Below are 18659 nucleotides of genomic sequence, written 5' to 3'. Positions count from 1 at the left end.
TTGATGAAGGAAGTTCAAGAGGAAGGGAAAGAGGAGTTTTATTTTAGGCTTAATTCCACTTTGGGCCCCTGATGTTTCAGAAATGAGCTATCGGGGCCCCCCGTGTTTAAACGTAGCGGTCAGGCACCCCAACGTTTCAAAAACGTGCGATCCAGCCCCTTCTGTTAAGCTCCGTTAGTTGACCAAACGGAGACCCTTTCATTAATTGACGTGGATTTTCTCTCACTCTCTTCTCTCTCTCTCTCTCTCCCTCACGCGTTCACTCACTCATGCTCTCCCTCAACCTCTCGACTCTTTCTCTCTTCCTCTCCAAGACTCATTTTCTTCTTCTTCTGATTATTTTCCCTAAGGTTGCAGCACTACCAACACCTTCTTCTCCTCCTGATGACAACCACCACCGCCTGGTCACTCTCCTTCCAGAGGCTACACCATCACCACCGTTCCTGTCCTGATCTTTCTCTTCTTCTCCTTCTATGTGCAAACCACCCTGGCATCACCCAAGCTAGCCACCACCGCCAGCAGCCACGATGACGCCGCCACCTCCTTCAGTCCCGCGAGCATCATCATCACCAACATGATGAGAAACAACAGAGAAATAGAGGAGAAACCAAACCCTAATTTCAGCCACCTTCAAATCCCGATCTCCAGCAAACCGCTTAGCTGTTGGAGAAACCACCACCACCACCGTACTCCTCTCACTGTCCGCAACAAAACCCCCCAAGAAATTTGTCGTTCCGCCGCCCTCCACCGCCAGCCGCCGCCGCCAACCACCGTCTTCTCCGGCTAGAACCTGCGTTGGATAGCTCTTTCTCTTCTCTATTCGAATTGATGATCAATTCATGGTAAGGAATCAACCTTTCTTCCAATTTCTGATTTCCCCTTTTCAAACCCTAATTTTAGTCTTGTTCATCTCTCCTAAGTCCTTGCCTTGAATTGTGCCAGTGTTGTTCACCATTGATGGTCATCAGAGGAAGACAAAGCCGCGGTTAGAGAAAATCCACGTCAATTAATGAAAGGGCCTCCGTTTGGTCAACTAACGGAGCTTAACAGAAGGGGTTGGATCGCACGTTTTTGAAACGTTGGGGTGCCTGACCGCTACGTTTAAACACGGGGGGCCCCGATAGCTCATTTCTGAAACATCAGGGGCCCAAAGTGGAATTAAGCCTTTATTTTATTGAGGACCTTTAACTCTTAAGATTTATTATTAATTATTAGTTGATTAATGCTTCAACAAACCTAAACTAATAATATGTGTCTTATGAAACTCATGACTAATATCATATTTCATATTAATTTTGACCTATGACATTTCATAACTCATATAAATTAAATAATAATAAATTCATTTAAAATAATTTTGAGCTTAACAGTAGAAAGTTATATACTAACATTGATGGTGGAAATTAAAGGGGAATATTGAACGTCTAAGATTAAAAGTCTGCTGAATATCAAACGGTTCTGAAAAATCACATATGAAATATTATGTATAATTACTTAAAAATTCGTAGATAAAAATAAATATATGAAACATTGTTTATCGATAGACTATTTTACCCTTGAGATTGCTAAATTTCTCCTTTATATTATATAAAAATTAGTACTTTTTACCCGTGCAATGCACGGGGATACTCATTTTTTGGTTTTTTTAGTATGTTGTTTTTGTTAAATTTGTCTTGATTTAAATATATTTTATTGATTAAAAGATATAATAAATTAGTTTATGAATTCTGATGTTTTCTTTTAATTAAATATGGTGAATTGGTTTAAACTGATGATGAGCAAATTTGTTTCGTTGCTGGTAAATAACTGGCCGGTTGAAAGCTTAATATATATCAAGTGTTTTATCAATCAAATAACATTCATTAATCAGCAAGGGTAAAAATATATAGTAGAGTTTGAATACACATGATTATCTAGAAAAAGTTAAACACACAATTAAAGTAACATTTTTGTGAAAAACATCCTCTTCACACTACATTGCGAAACACTTCTTTGTAAACTACATTAGAAGTACTATTTGAATTACTGTCGTCACCATCGCAAATGAGGAATTGTGCAGTGGATCCATCAACCTTATTGTTTCAGTAATATGTGTTCCCAAAGTAGCAACCAATATGTCTGGTAGCTCAGCATATTCCTGTTAATTTTTATCCATTGCTTAGTTAAAAAACAATCACTCCATTGAAAAGAAGATTCTCAATATATTGTTTGTGAAGAGAGCTTACGGAATTTGGCTCAATGGAAAGGTAAAGTCCTCTGTGCACTATACCCTGATTCTCCATTGGAAGTTTTATACTGATGTAGGAGAAGTGAGAAAACACAAATCAACCGAAACATGAACAAAAGGACTCCACGAAACAAACACCCAACACGGAAAATCACTTGTATGAAGAACTTCAAAACTTGAATGCATGGGTGAAGCTATGAGAAAGAGCCGTGGAGAAACCATTTATAAGATTCCAATTGGTATCTATTTGAATTCATCATCTTTCTTATGCTCAGCCGTTTCAGCCACTATGTGCTCCCTCGACTCTATAAAAAAATCAATTACCCTTTCCGTTTTTAAAATTTAAAATGGAGATTTTTTTTTTTAAATTTTAAAAGGAAATAATGAAAGATCAGTCGGTTTCATGAATTTTAATTTTCCTAAAATGACTAAAGGTTCATCAACGGCAAGTGTGCAATATGGGGTTCAGCAGGTTAATTCCTAGGGGATTATGGCACTTTAATACTAAGAAAAAAGCGTGTTTACCAAAGAATAAGGAAAGTTTTAAATCAGTTTTTTTTCCAAAACTTATTAATTAAGGATTTTTATCAGCATTAAAGTGAAAGCTATTAAGAGGGAACCAATCTAAAGTTTCCGTTTGGAATATTAGGATTGAATGCAATTAATAGGCATCCCTTTAATTTGGCAATCAGTTACAATTTACAAACAATGCTATTTTAAATTAAATGGTTTATATTCAATTTGAGAATTTTAAAAATACCCAGGTTTAGGCCGTTGCATTTTTTATTCACCAATTAATTATGTAACGGTCATTCAAAATCGGATATGGATTCTCTGCAGCAGTTTTTCCCTCAATCTCTCTGCTGCAGCCTTTCTGGCCATTGGATTTATCCAATGGTCCAGAAATATCCAACATTTAAAAATAGTTTTTGTTAAAAAAAAAACACGCACGTGATACCACTGCCGAGGAAGCATATCGGGAAGCGTATGAGTCCGGCGGACATGGCTGTTCCTACCGCCGATATGAACCAAAAAAGCCACTGCGTGATAGGGGTTAACGGCAACGCTATTTACTCTTAGTTAAATTTTTTAATTCAAAAACACCCCAAGGAAATTTTTTGTAATGATAATTGTAACGGATCCTTCAATATTCCGAGATTTTTGGCAATAACACCCCAGGTTTTCAAATTCAAGATATCATAATAATTTTTCCTGAATGAGACTTTTAAAAATTCAGCTACCTTTTAATTCACCAAAAAAACCTATCTTCTGTACAAACATTTAAATTACTTCCATACCAATTGCACCAAAATCTATACTTTTTCTCTGCAACGTTGCTCCAATATTTTAAATCACTCCCCTATCCTACCTTTCTTTCATTAATTATATTTTTAATATTGAGTTATGTTTTATAATTATACTAATTATTTTGTCATGTGAATTTGAGGAGCCATTGAGATGAAAGAGTGGATGGACTAAATCAATTCTATCTATGCATTAATATAGACATCCAAGAACTACTTTAATTTTCTATTTTTCTTAGTCCCATTATTTGTGACTGTTTGCTCTCAGGTTTTGTATTTTTATTAAAGATATGTCTGAAGTTTCTCTCTAGACCATCTATCTTCAATATCACATTATATATTTTATTGTTAAAAACTATAAATCCCGATATTTTTAAAAAATGTGCTAAAGTTTCCAAACTCCTCCACGTTTCCTCTTAAAAAACTATCATGTGTAATGTCTGTTGACTTTGTCAACCAATCAAATATTTTAAACTCTTATAATCAGTCCCAAGAGTTGTTATTTATTTAAAAAAAAAAAACTATAAATCCCGATATTTTTTAAAAATGTGCTAAAGTTTCCAAACTAATGTATGTTGACCTTGTTATTTCAGATCCCAAGTTGAATGTAATATAAATTGCAAGCAATGTTTTTAAAAAATGTATACTGTAATCTATATGTTGTCAATTTTTTTTGAATAATCAATTTATTATTTATTAGTTTTATTGATTTTTTTTGAAAAGTTATTTCGTTGACCTTTTAAATAAAATGATATTTAGCAAAAAAGTAGAAAGATGGAATATAAAAAAATATGTTGCATGGGGATAATCGTGTACTGATCATGAGCCCATAAAAAAAATGTTCACCATAAAGACTTAAACAAAACTCCAACAAACAACTTATTAATTTGAAACTATCCTCAAAACCCAATCAGAAAATCCAATATCTAAAAGCAACCACAAAAACATAGAGCATAAAAAACCACTCGCAACACACAGAATGCGTTTTAGTTTGAATTTGGCTCCACTTTAACAGTGGCCATCTTGAGTTTTTTCTTCACATCAGATGCTTGCAGCCTTTCGCCTTCATCTTGCGAAGCCAAGTCTGCGACATCAGAATCTCGCTTCCCACGCACTTCGGTTGAAGCACCAGGGTCATTTACTCTGGGCGTACAATCCTATGCAAGGTTTTTTATAAAGTCATTGTGTAAATATTAAATAGTCACACGAATTATATGCATTTAAAGAGTCATTTCTACATACCTTTGATAGATCATATGGTTGTTGTGAAGGTGTTCCCTTCAAATAGGAATAATTAGTCCACACCAATAAAAATAGCCTGATATTTTCTCCATAAATTTAGATAACATAGTTCGTACCTGGTCATCATGAGCTGACTGTGTGGCATCACAGTTTTTGTTTTGTGTTAACATCCTAAAGTAAAACAACAACGCACAGTATGTGAACAAATTATATATTCGCATGATAAATATTATGCAATGGATTTTTAGTCACCTCTATATTATGCTTAAGCCTGTATTTGGAAATTATTGCTTGGTCATGACTCAACTTCTTCACTGTATAAGTTTGCCAATTATCCTCGATATTCTTTTGGGTAACATCAATATTCAGCAAAAAAAATTCACCAATCATTGAATTCAGCTCAATTGGATACCCCTGACCATGAGCCGCCTAAGTTGTCCACACAAAGGAAAGCTATATCACGATTGCAGTTTTTTTTTTAAATAATTTAAAATAATACAACATAACATTAAAAGACTTTATAACAAATTACTTGTTTCATTTTTTCCTTGCTTGTAAATAAGACGGAAATTTACCTCATCCATAGCAGCTTGTAATTCTTCAGCATTTTTTCCAATAAATGCCAAAAGAGACCCGTCAAATAATACCAAAGATGCGGAACCGCTGTCATCAATGGCATAAACATTGACCTTATACCTGTTTAAAAGCAATAAAAATGTTTTTAAATTTGTAATCTAACCCCATAAACTACGTCTCTCTCTATAAATTTGGGAGCCATAAATTTTTAACCTCTTGATAGACTTCACCATTTTAGAGCATTTGGAGCAATAAAATTTATTTCCAACATCCTCTACTTTCTTCAAGCACTTAAAGCATGAGTTGTACATCCATCCATTATCATAATTGATCTCAATGACTTTAGCAAGTATAGATACAGTGCAAGGCTGAAATATAACGGAAAGATATTTTTAAAAAGTAGTTATTTAATATTTTATGTTTAAATTCACCGCAAATTATAATAGAAGAACAATACCTCAGTGCAATAACTGATATCTGATATTGTCATCCTTGGTGCTTCAAGAATTTCTTCCTCAAATGAAAGTCTAATCTGGGATGGCATCTGGGTAATTCCTTGTGAAATAGACACATCAGTACTTTGCAACCTGTATTATATAATCAAACATGATCTTGTCAAATACCTTTTGTGGATCATTTATAATAATTAAAGCAGGTATATAAAATCACCAACCTTTTCTTGTATTCTATAGCGTCATAGACATCAGAGTTGATTAGCAATTTTGTACCATGATAGTAGTTTGAAATCCCAACGACCCCTAACAATTTCAAATTCCTCAACCTACATTCACTTTCATATGCTACTTAGCCAATGTAGTCACTACTCCTGCCACCTCATCTCTATTTCTATACATGGTAACTGGTACTTGGAGCTGATAACCTTCAAGTCAGGTCTTATTTGGCTAAATCATTTCTTTCTTCCTACTCTTTTACCTTGCTTACAGACACTGGTCACAAAGCTGCGGTCAGATAAAGGGTGGTCCTATTTCCTCATTCAGTATGAAATGAAATTCTTGTCATTGTCTTTTTTTTTCTTTTCTTTTTTTTCTGCTGCATAGGTATAAATCAAACTGAAATCTGAGGGTGCTAATTTACCTGTTTCTGGATTGCTGCCAGCAGCTTGTTTCGCTTGAGCGAAGGAAAAGTCATTGAAATTAAAAGACAAATTAGACATATAATCTACACATCATGTAAACATGTTAGCTTTCACAAAGCCTGTTTAATTAGAAACTTGAACCTATTGGGCTGTTAGCGAAAGTGAAAGTGAGGCAAGAAATTGTAAGTACAATAACGGTTCTAATGCAATCATATTTGAGCTAGTTTTGAAACTAAGAAAATGATGAGGTTTCAGAAACTGAATTTGATTATAATGGATAAAGAATCACGTGAGCTTAATAGGCTTTGGGTCCAAAGAACCAACAATGGTTTTCCAGAATAGAGTTTTCCCTCCCTCGCCCAACTTATAAGTTTCGCTCATTCTCCCTCCATAGTATAATTATAATTGTGAGATCCTCATCTAATAGCCATTTTTGATAAACTGTTCAATAGCCAGAAGCAAATAATGGTTGAATAATCAGGCAAGCATGCACTTAAAAAAGTACAATGACTAATTAAAGCCTCTATCACTTCATTAGCAGTAGTGGAGAAACATAAAACACTGTAAATAGAAGAAAACAAATGGCCAAAATAATAATTCTAACATAGAGAAGGTCATACTCACATCACTAAAAAAATGAAACAGGAAAGAGTCACACTTATTTATCTATTTATAATTTAGTTATTTAGCAAATGTAATACAGCACAGAATAGTGCACAGTCCTTGAACAATTACATAACAGCAGATATCGCAATCAGCAAATGAATAATTCAGTTTACCGATATTTCCAAACATAAAGTAAAAGGATAACTTTAACAATATAGAATATCTATTAAAAATTGTCTTACTTTAGAAGTGATCTCAAGATGGCGCCACAGTTCTTCATCATATTCTTTTAAAAGCTGAGACAATCTTGTATTAATAAATTTGGGCCTAGATAGTCCTAATTCCATTATCAGCCAGATAACAGCAGCCTACAAACTAAGGGAATCAAACATCAGAGACAAAAAAAAATTGGGCCTTTCAGGGACAACAGAGAGAGAGAGAGAGGGAAAGGAAATTCAATACCACATTCAAGAACAACGTAGAAGAACGACACCAATGCACAAACTGGAACCCCATAATCCCAGCATAGGTGTACCAAATCTGCAGAACAGGAATCACAGTGAACAATTTGAATCAAACTTGCTCAGCCAAAAATCATCTCCATCACGAAGTGGGAAAACAAACAAAGGGAACGAATGGATGCTTGGAGGAAGAACGAATCACAATCGTGAGAAAGAGAAACAAACCTGAAAATTTGCAAGAAAACCCAAATCGAGTATGAGCACCCAGCCAGCAGCCACCATCACCATTTAAGGAACAAAGCAGACCACCTTCCCTACTTGATTCGAACCCTCCAAAAAATCCCTTGTCTTCGTTTGTTTGCATAACCGCCATCTAGCCAGTTCCTTGACCACCCGTCAAAGGCCCAATCCCAGTGGCCAAGGCACCTGCGACAGGGGTTACCATGGAAAGAGACGTGGGCTGGTCGCAGATGAAGCCGATGATGAAGGTGTTTCAGACGGCGGTGGAAGGGCGAGGAAGGGTGTCGAGGAGATGCTGGAAATCAGAGGCAGTGTCTGAGAGAAGGTTTTAAACGAACTTGAAACCATGTGTCTGCCTTTTCAAGTTCGTGAAACGGCTGAGGGAAGAAGGAGAAAGGAAGAATGTAAGGTGAAAGGGGAAGCGTTGTATTTTGTTGAAACTGAAAAGGGTTTCACAAATTTAACAAATCCCTTTTGAATGAAAGATGAAGTGAAACTGATATGAATGAACGGCTGAGATCAAATATGAGTGAAATAAAATGATGTTTTTACAAAAATATCCATGCCCAGCTTTCATAGTTATTGGAATAAATTGCTGAAGGACTTTTTTGCCCCTAAAGCTGCAAAACTTTGCTTTTATATATGTTATAGATAGATAGATAGATATTTATACCTTTTTGAATTTCATAACTCATATGAAATCAATAATAATAAATTTATTTAGGTAATTTTAAATCTGAATTTTTTTTTCATAAAATATTAAAATTTTAAAAGATTTGCCCTGATTATCTAAGATTTACCTACATTAAATAAAAAACAAAAAATTCAATAAAAATTAATTAATAAAAACTACCAAATCACAATAAAAACTCAAAAAATCCTTAAATAAATAAAAATCCGAAAATTAAATAAAAATAACATAAAATTTAATTAATACTCTAAAAATAAAATTTTTCTTCACTTAAAATTTATTTCCATAGCACATCTTGAAACCGATTTCTTCACCTAAACCAAAGTCAAAGCTCTTCTCTTCCTCCTCCTCTCTTTCCAGAATCTTCTCATTTCTCCAACGAACAGCTCCGTTCTTCTCCTCCCCTCAAATCCCTCTCTTCAACTTTCTCACATTCTTCTCTCCCTCGATTCGCCGTCGTCATCCGCCACGTCGCCACCCAACCAGGTATTTTCCGTTTTCTCCTTTTCCCTAATTGCATTGTTCATTGTTCGATTCAAATATTTGATTTTGTAGTGAAAAACTCAACACCATGTAGTTGGCAATCGTTAGGAACCGCACCACCCCCTTCCTCCTAGACTGTACAAACAAATGTGCACAAAGTGAATAAAATTGTTGTTGCCCAACTTATCAAACATAATACAAATTTTATGCTTTTTCCCAAAGTCCTATACTATTTTTCTTAAGGAGTTTCAAAAAAATAAAAAATAACCCCTGCCAACTCCTTGATTTACCCTTTTTATTCTGTTCCTCAATGAACTACTCAGATATAGAATTTCCAAAAGATAATGCTATAAATTTCAATGTTTAGAAGTAAAATTTCATAATAATAAAAATTAACCTGGAAACTTTGTCATTAAAACATATATGCTAAAGCACATTAAACAAATGAGTTGAGTTCAATTCCTCAAGATTTTCTCTTTTGGTTCTTTCAAATTCTTGCTATCAATCTTCAGTTGATCATAAGTTTGCAGTATTTCTTGGTGGATAGAAAGCCTCTTCCTTTCATTGACATCAAAATCAACCCTAGAAGAAAGTTCTGTAATTTCTCCACCAATTTCTTCAGAAACTAAGTTGAGAAGAACAACAAAAGTTGAGAGAAAAAATGATTCTCATATTTCTGAATTAATTAATATTCAACCGATACAATTTAGGCTTAGGGATTCTTTTGCTTTCACGTGTTGTGAATTAGAATTTTATGGTACCTTATTTGCTTATGTTCATCCATGTGGAAACTTTCTCATTAAAACATATATGCTAAAGCACATTAAACAAATAAAGGTCTGATAAATAAAGGTTGTAGGTCTGTAGTTGTTCTCTTTGTGCTAATTGTGGCTTGAATATGTGCAGAATTTGAGCAACAATGTTTGTCTCATGGTTGATATTTGTCGTCGTCGTCCGCCACATCGCCACCCAACCAGGTATTTTCCGTTTTCCCTTTTTTTCCGATTGCATTATACCAAACGAAAGTTGATATCCGTTGTTTATGCTAATTAGTTTTTCTTTTTGTTTGTGGTTAAGGTTTTTCTTCAATGTTAAGAGATATATATGCTTCATTGCTCAGGTTCTATATCTTTTCTGTTCTCTATGTGGTTCATATTTTTTCCTCTTTTCTCTCTTATGTGGTTATGGGTACTACTACATGTTAGAGAAGTTGAAGGGAATTCCAACTATTCAAATTAAGAATCCATGGTATTGTTGTTCAATTGCTTTTAACTTTGTGCATTGATTGAGTTTTCTTCTTTTCCCATGTCTATATGTGATTAATACGTAACAAGCTTAAAAAAAATTGATTTTGATTCTATTAATTCCAGGATGCAGGAGGTAAGTGAGTGAGTTTTCAGCTGGTGAAATAACAAGGAAGGCAGTTAAGTTTTAAGATGGCGGCTTCGGTCGGCGTGGCGCCGCATTCAGGCTTGAGAGAATCCGGTAGCTTTATTTCAGGGTGCAGTGTTTCAGACCCTTTTCTTTCAATCGGAGGAGGAGATAATACTATATTTCAGGATTCACTCATAGTAATATTAGTAATTCATGGATGTAGTATTTTGGGTTTAAAATAGTTTATCGAAATGTTTTAACATTGCTCAAGTATTATTTTAAGAAGTTGTTGATGAGAACTTCTTAACACTTAAAATATGAAGTTCTTTGCTTTAAATTGGTTGTGTATGTTCAATTATTTGTCATCATCCATGTTTTACTCTATAGATTGTTATAAAGCTTATGCTTGCCATTGTGACACAGTTGTTACCTAGGTAGGAGTTAGGACAACTTCATCTTCGCAAAAGGGGTGGATCCAGATACTGTTGTTTGAAACTGGAACAAACCTTTGATGTATATGGTTTATTTAGAGTTTATCTTAAGCTGTACGTTTGCTTTGATATGCATCTCATAAGACTTCTGGAAATTGTATTAGAGTGAGTGATTCCTGATGACATTACTATTGCACTTTCACCTAATTAAGTTAGGAATTGTATCTTTGTTTTGTTTAGTTCTGGAAATTGTATTGCTAAAAATCTTTTCTTTTTGTTTATTATTTTTTAAATAATCAACGTATTGATTCACGTATAAAATACGACAGACATATTCCCCGTGCATCGCACGGGTAAAAAATACACTAGTAAATTAAAAAGAAAATAAAAAAACCCACAAAAATACCCTTATATCCCTGGGTCAACACACCACTATACTCAACGACAGCTTGTCCTCAAGCGTAAATTCAAATAACTTGTCCTCAAGCACAGAACTAATCACCCATAAACCAGATGCCAAATTTTCAGTCAAAAAACATAGGGTTCATCACAGCAGTTCATGCAAGTGCTAAGATAAGAAAATGAATAAACTTCAGTAAGTGAGAATTACAAGTAGCAGGAAAACAAAGTCAAGAGTCCATACACAAATAAGCTCACACATCTCAGCTCATGAACAAACAAGTATAGTGCATCAAACCTGACTATCTTTCAACTCAAAATCAAATAAGACAGCAAAGCAATTAGGAGAGACCTCATCGGGTTGTAACGTGGTCAAGTGTGCAATGTAGGTAAGGAATTGAAAGAATTGACAACTCAAAGGGCTACCCAATTTAGTTAAGTGATCATTTTTTCATGAAGCACACAAGAGCAATTAATTCAACACATTTAGGCTCTCTCTCTTAATTTTTTTTTTCTTTTCATTTGGAACAAAGCAATGAAGTGATTGGGGAATATAGAAAGTGGGATGACCACCCCCAAAACCTTACTCACTTATTTTATAATTTTCCTTCCTTTGTTCCGTGGCACACACCTCAAATTTTTCATTTTTCACTTTGCAATTTTCTTCATTTTTTTAGAGAAGAGAAGCCTACAATATTTAAGCTCTTTCCAATTTTTAAGTAGGATCACTTAACAACACAACAAATCACCAAAGCTAGACACCAAAGAAATAATAATTAAGGCTCAAACGAGCCGCTAAGGGAAACATGAAAGCAAAATCTGAAGGCAAACAAAAAAATTCCTAAAAGTCTCTCTCTGAATCACAAAACTGCACATATTCAACCGAGATGCAAATCAAGACAGGATCAAGCAAGTACAAGTATGTCAGAATTATTCACTCAGCACTCAGAAACAAAAGGGTAAGTGTGCCCATAATCAGAACTCAAAACAGTGTTTCCAAGCAACTCAAATCAGGTTCCCAAAGCTACCCAACTCCAATTTCCTTAACACAAACAGTTCCCCACATGTGAATCACCCCAAATAACATATTTTCAGCAATTTTCACAAACAAAACAAGCATCCAAATTAAGGGTGAAACCGCTTAAGATATGCAAGTAACAGGGTGCACAACACAAGCATATAAGGGTAAACAGACTCAAAAAAAATGAAATGCAGACTAATACTAACACAAAATGAACATGCAAAATAGAAGGAATGTAGTTTATGAATTACTTCCTTGTTTGTTCCATGTAGATGCAACACTTGATAGTACCAGGACTTCATCAACTAATAGGGTCTCCAACCTTGTTCAAACTTTTTCAAAGTAAGCACTTAAGTCCTTGCAACATAAACAAACAAATAAAAAATACCATACATAGATAATTGCATCTCACATAATGTAAAAAAAAAGTAATTTTTATGATTAAAAAAAAACCGTTTTTTTATTTGGATTTTAAAAATAATTTTCTATTTTTTCATTTTCTGGAATTAAAAAAACAGAGTAAAAAAACAGGAAATTACGTTTTCTCTTAAAAACAGGGACTAAAGCAGCGGAATCAGTAGAACTGCAGCAATAGACTTGCGCTGGGCAACAACGGCGCAACCGCGCCGTATCTGGCGCTGCAAAATCCAGTAAGCTATTTTTTTTCTTTTCCGAGCTAATGCAGCGGTTTCATTGTTTCGCTGCTATAGAGTGGACAGAAACGCCACTAAAAGTCCTTATTTTAACAGAATTTTCCAAACTTAACCAATTTTCAGCTCTCTAACCTATGCAATGCATGAGACTCTACTACACACTAAGCCTCAAAATATCATAAAAACCCATACTAAGGGATTTTTTTTATTAAAACTAACAGTACGAAACCAAATAAAATAAATGATTAAAACTTAGAAGCAAAATGAAAATGATATTATAACCAACGAAATAAAACTAAAACTATCACTTAGGTTGTCTCCCAAGAAGCGCAATATTATAGTCTTTGCTAGACTTTCCTGGACTCATAATGTCATCCAGGGTTTATCCCAAAGTGCATTGCACTTTCGGGATCTTTCAATTGAGCAAACACCTTAGTTAGATTTTTGCATGCAACCTCAACAGCTAAAATACAATCATTAAGTTTAGAGTTAAGAGGGATAGAAGATTTTTCTTCTTTCTTACGCTTTGGCTTCCATTGGAAGCACCCACCTTTTACCTTCTCCTCCTTTTGCTTTGAGTCGATCTCCTCCTTCTGCTCAGAGTTGACAACCATGCTCATTGAGTAGACTTCCTTAGTTTGGTCGTTCTGCGCGTCTTCCTTTTTCTTCTTATTTGTTGCTCCAGCTTTTTCTTTAAGGAAGAACTGCTTCAGCTTTTCATCACTCCACTCTTCCATCATCTTCACCAAGAATATATCATTATTCTCAACTGGTTTTGGCTTCAGGTCAAAGATGATGAAAGTGATTTTCTCATCAGCTACCCTTAAAGATATTGTTCCTTTTCCCACATTTATTTTTGCTTGTGAAGTGGCTAGGAACGGCCTTCCCAAAATCAATGGTATTTTAGAGTCCTAATCCACATCAATTATCACGAAGTCGACCGGAAACTCGAACTCTCCTACTCTTACTAGCACATCTCCAACAACTCCCCATGGAGTCACTATGGAGCGATCCGCTAATTGAAGCATCATCATTGTCGGCTTCAGTTCTCCAACATTAAGTCGCTCAAACATTGATAGGGGCATTAAGTTGACGCTTGACCCCAAATCACATAAGGCTCTCACTTCCTTTGAAGCCCCAAAATTAACAGGTAGAGTGAAACTACCTAGATCCTTTCGTTTGGGTGGAAGCTTTCTTTGTAGAATAGCGCTACACTCAGTCAGCTCAATGGTATCATTCTCTTCACTCAACCTCCTTTTCTTCGAGGGTATCTCCTTCATCAATTTAGCATATTGAGGCATCTTTTCCAAAACTTCAGAGAATGGGAGCTCTACACGCAACTTTTTGAACATATTTTCTAATTCTCTGAAGTTATGTTAGTGGGGAAAGGAACTTTTGTAAACTTGTTTTCTAATTCTACTTTTCTCTTTTTCTCTTCTTTTTCTTTCTGTTCTTTATTATTCTCTCCTAAAGGTTCAATATCTCCTACAAACTCATCATTGGCATTATTGTTTTCTACAATTTTCTGTTTAGGCTCACTCAATGTAGCACCACTCCTAAGAGTTATGGCAGAACAATTTTCTTTAGAATTAATAACAGTTTATAAAGGAAACATACCTGGGGGCCTTTCTGACATTTTCTTAGCCATCTGTCTCATCTGAGTCTCCAAATTTTTTATAGCAGCTTCATGATTTTTGAAACTGGTCTCTGATCTGTTGATAAAATTCCCCATCAGCTCTTCTAAGCTTTTCTTCCCACTGCCACTGCCTTGATCATGAGTTTGTTGAGGTCCTAAATTCTGAGACTGAAACCTCTGATTTGAATATTGCCTCTGATTATTTCCTCCTTGATTGGAGTTGTTCTGTTCCCTCCAGGAAAAGTTAGGTTGATTCCTCCACCCTGGATTGTAGGTGTTGGAATAAGGATTATTTTGAGAATTGCCCAAAACCTTGACTTCCTCGTCAAAATCTGCTCCGCAATCTTCACTGGCACGAGGACCACCGCATGTTCCACAATGGATACTATCCACATTAGATATCTTGGCTGCCTGGAATTGTCGTTGCATAGCTGTCATTGGTTGAGATAATTGCTTGTTTGAAGCAACCATCCTATCATACGCTTCTATTTTCACTACACCTCTTTTGTTTCGGCGGTCATTGGTAGGAGTTCACTGCACTTTCAGTCATTTTAATGATTAAGTTCCAACTTGCTTGAGCTGAAAGAGCATCAAATTCGCCACTAGCTGCTGCTTTCAAGTTTGACCTGGAAGAATCAGCCAAGCCGTCATAAAACCTCTCCACCTGCGCTCCCAAAGTGAGGTTGTGTTGAGGGCACTTCCTTAACAGTTTCTTGAACCGCTCTAGAGCTTCATAGAGATTCTCAGTATCTTGCTGTTTAAAAACCAGGATGTCGTTCTTCAGCTTCCTCAGCAAAGTACGAGGAAAAAACTTTTTAGTGAATTTCTTAGCTAAATCTTCCCAAGTTCTTATGTTGCTTTGAGGTTGGGAGTTGAGCCACTCCTCGCCTGTGTCACTTAATGAAAAAGGAAAGAGTTGCAAACGGACAAGCTCGGCATTGGGAAGACGTGCAGTACTGTAGTTCCGAATGAACCGCTCTAGGTGAGCATGAGCATCTTCAGTAGCAGATCCCCCATATTGATGTTGACTGATCAGGTTGATGAGTGTAGATCTGAGTTCAAAGTTCTGAGCCTCGGCATCATGAGCGGCTATACTTCCTGGGTAATTATAACTCATGACAGGTTCATTCATATCCCTGAGGGGGCGGTTGGCCTCCTCTAGTTCTCTTTCTTGCTGGATTCGGCGCAAGACTTCCTGCACCAGTTCCTCTTCAGTCCTTGCAAACTCCGCTCGAAGTCGCGCTTCCAATTCAGCATTTGTTTCAGCTGCCATTGCATATGTATGGGCTCTTCTTTGTTGTGCTAACCGGTAATGAAATGTGCGGTCGATTTCTGGATCAAAAAGCAATGCCTCTGGATCAACTGTACCTCGCATACACTGAACACACTAATTAGAAGCACCCGTTCAATAAAGATGAAATAACAAAAATTGAAAGACAAAAAATCTAAACAAAAGAGATTAATTAAAACTAATATTGGAAAGACAATCCCCGGCAACAGCGTCAAAAACTTGATAGCTCATTTGCAAGTGTACAAAGTTGCCCGTAGTAATAAATTATCGATCACTCGAGGATTGTGATTCAACACTAATTCTCTTAACTCTTAATATTCAGATTATGAAAATAAAAACCAATTTTGAGGATTTTAAAGATTGTAGCAATCACTCATAAAAAGTAAAAGCGAAAATCAAATAGTTTAAGAAATCAGATGAGAAGATAGCACTTGGGTCCTGTTTCACCTATTCGGCTTATGCCTCCATTCTAACAATGTTCATATGAATTCAATAAACTTCTCTACGTCGATTTAGCCTATGTTCTAATATGTTGATAACTCACACGACCTAGACTTTCAATTCAATTACTAAGTCTGTTTTACGAGCACCTAGACCAGGGAATTGAAGATTAAGTTCTATTTAAAATAGCCAACGTAATTAAGTTCTACTCTTGAATCAAGAGTAGGGAACGTCTAATCTAATTGTTTCCTTGTTTCTTTAATTCCTAATCAACTTCCGTTCTCATAAGAATCAGTAAATTACTCGCATGCATGCAAGTATAATCAAAATAAATTGAAACAACTACGTAAATTGATAAATATAATTTATATGAAGCAAATGTTCGAATCAAAACATAATCCTAAAAAGGATCCACAACCCAAGTACTAAAAGAAGTTTAGCCTAACATAACCATAATCAAGAATTCAAGAAAAAGAAAATAACACCTAAAATTTCCGGTAAAAACCTTAAAAAAACTCTCAAAACCCTAAGAAGTTTGTGCTCAATTCAAATCCCAAAAACTTCCAATCACATTCAATATGTATCTCTATATATTGCAAAACCAAATCTTTAAATATATTGCTTTTCCGTCTGTTCCCACGTGCAGCTCACTTTTTGGAAATTCAACGCCCTGCCACGTGTCAGCTGCGTATTGGGCCATGGTTAAACTGTGACATCAAGTTCTACGCAACCTACGGCCTTATAGTGGACCTTGGTCAAGCTTGTGCCACGTGGAGGAAAGAGAAACAGGGGCCACCAATCTCCTGGGCGAGCATGGGAGCTCCCGTGGATCATCAGCACCGGATCAGATCCTTTTTTTTTCCTGATTTCCTCTTTTCTTTTTATTCTGAAAATCCTAAATAAAATAAAATAAAAATATCAAAATAAATCAAATAAAATACTAGAAAGATAACAGCCCAAAAATAAACTACTTAAATCCTAACTAAATCTATAATTTAAAAAGTACTAATTTATGATAGGTAAAAACTATTAAAATCCAACAAATCAAAATAAAAACTCCTAAAATCCTAAATTAATTAAAAATACGAAAATTATATAAAAATACCATAAAAACTAATTAAAACTCAGAAAATAAATTAAAAAGAAAATAAAAGACCCACAAAATACCCTTATATCCCCGGGTCAACATGACCCTTAACTATGACTAAATCCCGAATCTGGCCGCATCTGAAGGGTGATCGGGTACCGAATGTTTAAACCAAAAAAAGTTATTTTAATATATATGTAAAAGTATGATTCAAAATGATCACACTTTGTTGTTCCCCTGGCCTCAAAATGTGAAATCTCAAGTGTAGAATGGGCAAATCATATCCTTAACACTGGGTTCACAAATTCATTGGAGTAAGAATTAATATTTGTATCGATAGAATGATAAGATTTTCTTGCGTGTCAAAAATTACAAAGGATCTCAAGCTGAAATGTCATATATATCTATAACTCGAAGTCTTTGGGTGATTTGCAAAATCGGTGGAGTAGAAATGGGCTTATGAGGCTGAGGTCTTGACTATCTCACCTGCTTTAATTTTTTTTGTCAAAAGTTCAATTTTTAGAATGTAATTTTTTAGAGCGACTCTTCTTTGACTGTAGGATGTGGAAGTTGTACAATGAGCTTAATATGATTGATTACTTGTTGAAGACTGTGTGTTGTTTGGGGGTGAAACATGTTTTGAGGGAGAGAAATTCGTTTGCGGATTATTTGGCTAAAGTTGGTTGTGATAGAGTGGAAGAAATCCACTTCCACTAAATAACATCCAACTCATTTCATCTTCACTTTTAGAGATATATAGGAAGAGAAGAGTAAAAATGTGAGACATGATAAGTGAAGTGATAGAACAAAAGAGAGATAGAAAAAAAAATAGAGAAAAATTAATTGTAAGAGGAGTTGATTGTGAATATATCAAAGTTGAAAAAAAAAATCTTCAATTAGGTATGTGAGAACTAGAACTTTATATACAAATGGTCGGCTTTTCTCTACTTATGTTGCGAAATATTCACTAGTGGGTGAAGGAAGGAAGAGAAAAACTAGGGTTGGGAAAATTTATTTTGCGTGTTTGTTTTCTGAAGTAAAGTTTGAATCTTTCTTGAGTTTGATATTTTTTTTGGGTTGTGACGTAAATTGGAGCTCGAATGTGGGTGGTTATGGTGGACTCCGGTGAAGAGTGGAGGATAAAATCTAATTTTTTAGGCTAAATAAGTTTTTGGTCCGTTTAAAAAATAGTTTGCCTCTCAACGAATACGTTCATCTTTCATCTCCCACGTAACGAGACAAATGATGTTGGAGTGCCACATCATATACTTCACCAGACTCGTAAGCAACTTAGGCTCTGGTAAGGACTAAAATTAGGAAATTTGAAAGTTTGACCCAGAATGCAACTTTATTCAAACGAGAAACTAAATTCGGAGAGTGACCAAAAACACATTTAACCC

At 35.3% G+C, this 18659-nt stretch overlaps 3 protein-coding genes and 1 non-coding gene across 7 annotated transcripts; 1 reads left to right on the top strand and 3 right to left on the bottom strand.

Moving 5' to 3' along the window:
- Positions 1-4308: 4308 nt before the first annotated feature.
- LOC130733693 (uncharacterized) lies at positions 4309-6150 on the bottom strand. Its single transcript, XM_057585931.1, has 8 exons — positions 6023-6150; positions 5807-5936; positions 5563-5717; positions 5349-5469; positions 5026-5202; positions 4890-4944; positions 4774-4809; positions 4309-4688 (listed from the first exon to the last, which is right to left on the bottom strand). The coding sequence occupies exons 2-6, from the start codon at positions 5891-5893 to the stop codon at positions 4918-4920; spliced, it is 567 nt and encodes a 188-aa protein (XP_057441914.1). The 5' UTR covers positions 5894-5936; positions 6023-6150; the 3' UTR covers positions 4309-4688; positions 4774-4809; positions 4890-4917.
- A 106-nt stretch (positions 6151-6256) lies between these two features.
- LOC130733692 (uncharacterized) lies at positions 6257-8217 on the bottom strand. 4 transcript variants are annotated; one of them, XM_057585927.1, is made up of 5 exons: positions 7738-8217; positions 7514-7591; positions 7294-7419; positions 6445-6477; positions 6257-6296 (listed from the first exon to the last, which is right to left on the bottom strand). In XM_057585927.1, the coding sequence occupies exons 1-5, from the start codon at positions 7798-7800 to the stop codon at positions 6288-6290; spliced, it is 309 nt and encodes a 102-aa protein (XP_057441910.1). In that variant the 5' UTR covers positions 7801-8217; the 3' UTR covers positions 6257-6287. The 4 variants fall into 4 exon arrangements, with proteins under 4 accessions (XP_057441910.1, XP_057441913.1, XP_057441911.1 ...); XM_057585930.1 differs by having other exon boundaries at positions 6257-7426; positions 7517-7591; positions 7738-8216; XM_057585928.1 differs by having other exon boundaries at positions 6257-7419; positions 7517-7591; positions 7738-8216.
- A 4958-nt stretch (positions 8218-13175) lies between these two features.
- LOC130727097 (uncharacterized) lies at positions 13176-14911 on the bottom strand. The gene is made up of 3 exons (XM_057578375.1): positions 14422-14911; positions 13773-14134; positions 13176-13715 (listed from the first exon to the last, which is right to left on the bottom strand). Exons 1-3 carry the CDS (start codon positions 14909-14911, stop codon positions 13176-13178), a joined length of 1392 nt encoding a protein of 463 aa, XP_057434358.1.
- Positions 14912-15120: 209 nt separating this feature from the next.
- On the top strand, positions 15121-15227 carry LOC130734874 (small nucleolar RNA R71). Its single transcript, XR_009018211.1, has one exon. It is a non-coding gene; the product is annotated as a small nucleolar RNA R71 (small nucleolar RNA).
- Positions 15228-18659: the final 3432 nt, after the last annotated feature.

Source organism: Lotus japonicus, chromosome 1 (genome assembly GCF_012489685.1).
Source record: "Lotus japonicus ecotype B-129 chromosome 1, LjGifu_v1.2".
NCBI lineage: Eukaryota > Viridiplantae > Streptophyta > Magnoliopsida > Fabales > Fabaceae > Lotus > Lotus japonicus.
The sequence above is the reverse complement of the archived record's forward strand: the minus strand, read 5'-3'. Positions and strand labels throughout refer to the sequence as shown.